Genomic DNA, 5277 nt, shown 5'->3' with positions numbered 1-5277 from the left:
TATATATATATATATAAACAGTAGTCAACATTTGAAGTGGTTCAAAATCTTTCATCAAAGTTGTCCTAAAACCTAAAACCAAAATGCGTTCTTGTCTTAGAACAACTTTAATGAACATTTTTGATCCACTTCAAATGTTGACTACTGTATACATACATATATATATATGTATGTATGTATATAAAACAGAGATATGAACATATTTCTATAAGAAAATTATAATAAATATAATATATATTTATAAAATGTAATAAAATATAAATATAAAAAATATAAATGTAATAATCGCAATTTTTTTATTTAATTGTGCATATAATATAGTGATATACTAATTTCTTCATTTTTTTCTGTGTATGTGTGTAGCGTCTGTGAGGAATCAGGCCCCTGCACCTGAACCTCTGGTTGTCCCGAGTCAGCCCTGCACTACAGCTGAGCTACAGAAGACAGAGGCGCTGATCAAAGAAGAAGAGCCGCCGAGCATAAACCCACCGACGGCCCACGTTCGGCCCACACACCCACTCAAGAGCTTCGCCGTGCCAACCGTCACTGTTTCCGCCCATAACCCACCCACCTATGAGACCGCATTACCCAGCACCCCTCTGCTGGCACAGCCAGGTCTGTTTCCTGGTTATTCAGTCCTAAATAACATGCATACCAAAACATGAATGTGGTTGGTTGTGGAGCTCATAGCATGTTACTCTGTGTTTCAGTGCCCGGCGTGAAGACAGCGTCTATCGGGACGTTAAATCGAGCTCGAGCTCTGATGGCAGTAACAGTCCCCAGTGCCCCTGACCAATCAGAAACCAGCACGATGCTGGACACGGTGAGAGCTGGAGACACGCCTCACTTCCTGTAATGTGTTTCTGTGCAGGCTTCATTATCAAACATGTCTCCTTCACATCAGTGCCATTTTAGTATTATTCATATGCTATTATAGTTTTTATTCATATTTTGAATCAGCCCTTAGTTGTTTTGTATTTTGAGTTTTTATTTTAATGTTAGGTTCATTTTTTAGTAATTCTATGTGCTTTTGTATTTAGTATTTATATGTATTACCAATTAGATGTATTTATTTCAGTTTTAGCTTTAGTTCAGTTTTATTTTAGTGCTTCAGGTTAAACACTCCAATTTCAGTTTCTCATTTCTATTTAGTTTAAGCTTTTCACCTAATATTTATATTTTATTACATTTTATTTCACTTTCGTTTGAGTTCAAATGTTTTGAATAGTTTTAGTTTTAGCTAACAATAATCACCCTGGTTCACGTTTCGCCCAAAAATCAAAGGACGGTAATAAGAAATTTAGCTTAAAGCAAATGAAGCCTGTTTCTAGGACCAGCAAGATTTTTTTGCATTATGACTTTATTTTCATGACAAATAAGCAGTTTATTAATTTAATACTTAATAAATAGACTATTAATAGACCGTCTTTAACCCTCTGGGGTCTGAGGGGGTTTTGAGGCCCTGGCATGCCCTGACATTTGTGCTTTTTTCAGTATCTTAAAAACATATTAATGGCTAATAAGTCTGATTCAGCACAAACTGGGCTACAATAATATGAGCAGCATAAATGTATGTTTGTGTTTTTGAGAAATTTTTAGTGAAAAAATACAATTTCTCATTATTTTATGCAATAAAAGATCTCAGTTCTCAATGTGATTTTCTAATATATATATATATATATATATAGTGGTCCATATATATTTGCAAACTTTATCAATTTTCATTAACATTTCATTTTTTGTTTTAAAACATTCATAGGAAATGTAGTAAAATTTCTACTTTAAAAAAAAAATGTAATGTGTATTTTTAAATTTTTCGAAAGAAGTGTCATCTATTATATGAAAGTTTGAATGTGTGTTTAATTTTTTTTATTATTGTTATTTCTCCTATTTCTTCTCTTTTTACTCGCTGGTTGGCTTAATTTTGAATGGTTTTGTCTTTCTGTGTCTAATTTTGTATAACGAATAACTCCAAAAAATTCATTTTTAATTTGTGCTACGCTTCTGAAATGCATGCGTTTTTTGTTTGTTTTGTTGTAGGTTGCGCTGTAGCGTCTTGCTTTATACTCTCACTCTCATCAAACCTGATACCCTCACTCTTGTTCCTCTAGCTTTTCCTCTCTGCTTTTGTTTTTTTGGCTCTTTTTTCCCCTCCGTTATCTTGCATCCCTCAATCCTAACTCTAACACGGCTCTTGTGGCATGGCTCTCTCTCTCAGACGTATGAGACAGATGAACTCTCAGAGGAAATGGCCCACCTGGAGGGTCTGATGAAGGACCTGAACGCCATCACCACAGACTGAACCACTGCAATCACTCACGGCTGAACCGCGTCCTCAGGAACAACCGGGACATTTGAATGAACGCTGATCTCAGATCAGCCTTGAGAATGACTGAAAACAGATCACCGCTTCATCTTCTCCATCCTGCATGGCAGAGAATCTGTAAAACGATGAAAACTCAATGCCATTTTCTCAACTCGCACAGAATTTTTTTTTTAATGTTTTTTTTTGGAGGGTTGTATTTACGTATTCTATATTTTTAGCCTGTATATGTATGTTTTCATTGTGTGCAAGGTCATTTTAGGACTTTTCTTAGGACAAAACCTCACATGCTCAAACTTTGGGCTTCATTCATGAAACGCAAGCAGAATAATTTAGTGTAAATTATGCATAAAACCATTCTTAAGTAAATTGTCGCATTCAAATCAGTGCAATCATTTACATAATGAACGAATTAAACCAAAATTTGTACATGGATCATGAAACCATTCTCACATAAATGTTGCATTCAGAAAACATTCTTGCGTAAATTGTCAAATAGACATTTCCTCGGTGTCTATAACATCACAACTTTAATTGTTGAATTAGAATTGAATGTCGCGTTTTACATTAGAGCAGTTATTGAACAATTTACAAATAATCTACGAACAATTATTTTTGTTTGCTCATGAATTCTCATGAATGTTTCATGGATTATTTTCAGTGTCTTACATCATGTTTAAATGTTTCATCTCTGGAGAGAAATGAAGATATCTTGTCCTCAAACGCTGGTAGCATTAAAAGTCTGAATATGCATTGGAGATCTCCACATGGACATACCGACTTCTTGCAGATCTCGACCATCTTAATTCAGTCTGAATCGAGTGACGTTGATGTTTGGTGCTTCAGAAACTCCTCAAACGTGAGACTTTGTGAGAACGGAGATGTACGTTCCTCTTCCTCAGGACCCTGAAGCCTGTTTTGGGGGCCCTAAAGATTCATCATGAAGGAGTTTAATGCCAAGTGACTCAGATTTTTGTACTTTGAGAGATATATAAATATATGACAAACTGCAAATGTTTGCTTACGTGAATACTTTGTACACTCTCAAAAAGGAAAGTTTTTATATATATATTCATCTTTCAGTTGGTTTTTATATGAAGACGACACATTGCTTTGTAAACATTTTCCATGTAAGTTATGAACGGTTACATTTTCTGCGTTGTTTTCACTGTGCTGTTTAGCCAATCCCTTCTCCCAAAGAAAGAGCGAAAGAAAATATCAGCGACAAACTCTGCCTTGCTCGTGTAGTTTTTCACATCATGAATGTCAATGTGGCTGTAACAAGGTCTGCTTATGAATACAGTTGTTGTTTGTGTTTACAATAACGAGGGATGATTAAAAAACAAAGACACCGAACTATGTTATATGGTCGGTGTACCGTCAACTGTCATTTGCACTTTTTATATTTTGGATTTGAAATGAATCGCTGATGCCATGTGAAATATGAACCTATTTTATGTAACAATGTTGTTCAAGTAAACGACTGGTTTCAAAGACATTTAACTGTTGTTTATTTTGTTGCATTATTAAACAAGACACATTTGCATTTGGTTTTTGCTGGAAAACATTGCTTATGTTTCAGATACTTGTGGTTTTCGGTTCAATGGTTATTGAAGAAAAACTGGAATTACTATTTATTGTAATTATTTTACAATGTAGCTCATTACTTTCCACAAATTATCAAAGCTGATTTTGTACTCCGCTCATTTCAGACATCTAGAAGATCATTGATGGATAAAATAAACCAATGAGAAAGTTATGGCCTAATCAAAATGGACCGAATACAAAGCCTTGTGGGACACCGCTGGCTAAAAACAAAGAACATGGGACTAAAGTCTGAAAAAGTGTTGAATTTACGTAATTTTATCATCAGTTCCACATGAATCTAACAATTCGTTTACGTAACTTCATGGAAGTTATTTTTAATGATTCAATTAAGGGGTCTTAATGTGTTATGATTTATTAATTTTCATAGTTTTGTCAACACTAAATTGTAATATTGTATTAACTAATTATTAGCAAATATTAGCAAACTCAACACTAAGCATTAAATCAATGCCTTTGAGTAAAGCAGGTTTCTAAATCACAACAACTGAACATTAAACACGATAAAGTCACCCCTCATTTTGCTTAAAAACATTAAAGTATACTTAAAATACATAGCAAAATGTTTGAAATTAAGTCCCATGTGAAGCATGCTGGGAGCTAGTTTTAGTAGTCAACAAAACTCAAGTGCTGTTGAACCTACTTGATTATTTCACATTCGGCCACATAATTTAATCTAGTAGATTTCACAATTTAGAGAATGACATGAATCAAGTTTGGAAGAGAAATGAGTCGTGTGTAGATCAAAAACAATGACAGCAAATTGGACAATCTATTTTTTCCCATTTTTATCCCATATACAACTTACTAAAAGACATCTGAAATTTCTTGTGTTTGATATGATCATGTGACTGAGAATTACACTTGAAATGCACTGCTTTTGCTTTGATACCATAAACACAAATGCCAAAATTTGTTAATCAGAAACATTTTATTTGCTCAAACTTACACTGTTGGAAAATATCTTACCATCTCATTTGACAAAATTATGTAACTCCTTCCAGCAAGTGGCATTTTATGTGGCACATTTTATTGCAAACCAGTTTATACATTTGTTTCAAAAGTTAGGACTTTCTGAGGCAAAAAAAAATCAACCACGTAAATTTAAATCTTGAGTACTAATAAAACTATTTTGATTTGACTGTTTACAATCAGTAGCCTAAAATAAGCTTGTACACATGAGAGGAAAAAACAATGCTCTACATGGTTATAAAAAAACAAACCCAATGCAAAAAGCTACATCCCACCTTCAGTCTTACGATTAAGACAATAACAGTAATGTTCTCAGTGTTCGTCAAGATTCTAATTATGCAAACATGGCCCCATGGAATTCTGGGCACATATTATTT

At 34.0% G+C, this 5277-nt stretch overlaps 1 protein-coding gene and 1 long non-coding RNA gene across 3 annotated transcripts in view; one reads left to right on the top strand and one right to left on the bottom strand.

Annotated features, from left to right (window-relative positions):
* The window catches only part of LOC107575327 (neogenin-like), a gene marked incomplete at its 5' end in the record, with an annotated part of 30020 nt that extends 26200 nt beyond the window's left edge, over window positions 1-3820 (top strand). The window contains 3 exons of the mRNA XM_016261724.1: window positions 364-615; window positions 711-823; window positions 2219-3820. Of these exons, the coding sequence (XP_016117210.1) occupies window positions 364-615; window positions 711-823; window positions 2219-2302 (449 nt within the window). The remainder of the gene's footprint in view (window positions 1-363; window positions 616-710; window positions 824-2218) is intronic.
* Window positions 3821-4936: 1116 nt separating this feature from the next.
* Window positions 4937-5277, bottom strand: part of LOC107575328 (uncharacterized) — a 3016-nt gene continuing 2675 nt past the window's right edge. For both annotated transcript variants that reach the window (XR_001607851.1, XR_001607850.1), the window contains one exon: window positions 4937-5277. This exon is cut by the window's right edge and continues 671 nt beyond it. This is a non-coding gene — a long non-coding RNA (uncharacterized lncRNA).

The sequence above is a fragment of the Sinocyclocheilus grahami genome, unplaced genomic scaffold (assembly GCF_001515645.1).
Source record: "Sinocyclocheilus grahami isolate Dianchi unplaced genomic scaffold, SAMN03320097.WGS_v1.1 scaffold2572.1, whole genome shotgun sequence".
Taxonomy (NCBI): domain Eukaryota; kingdom Metazoa; phylum Chordata; class Actinopteri; order Cypriniformes; family Cyprinidae; genus Sinocyclocheilus; species Sinocyclocheilus grahami.
This window is presented reverse-complemented; position numbering and strand designations above follow the sequence as displayed.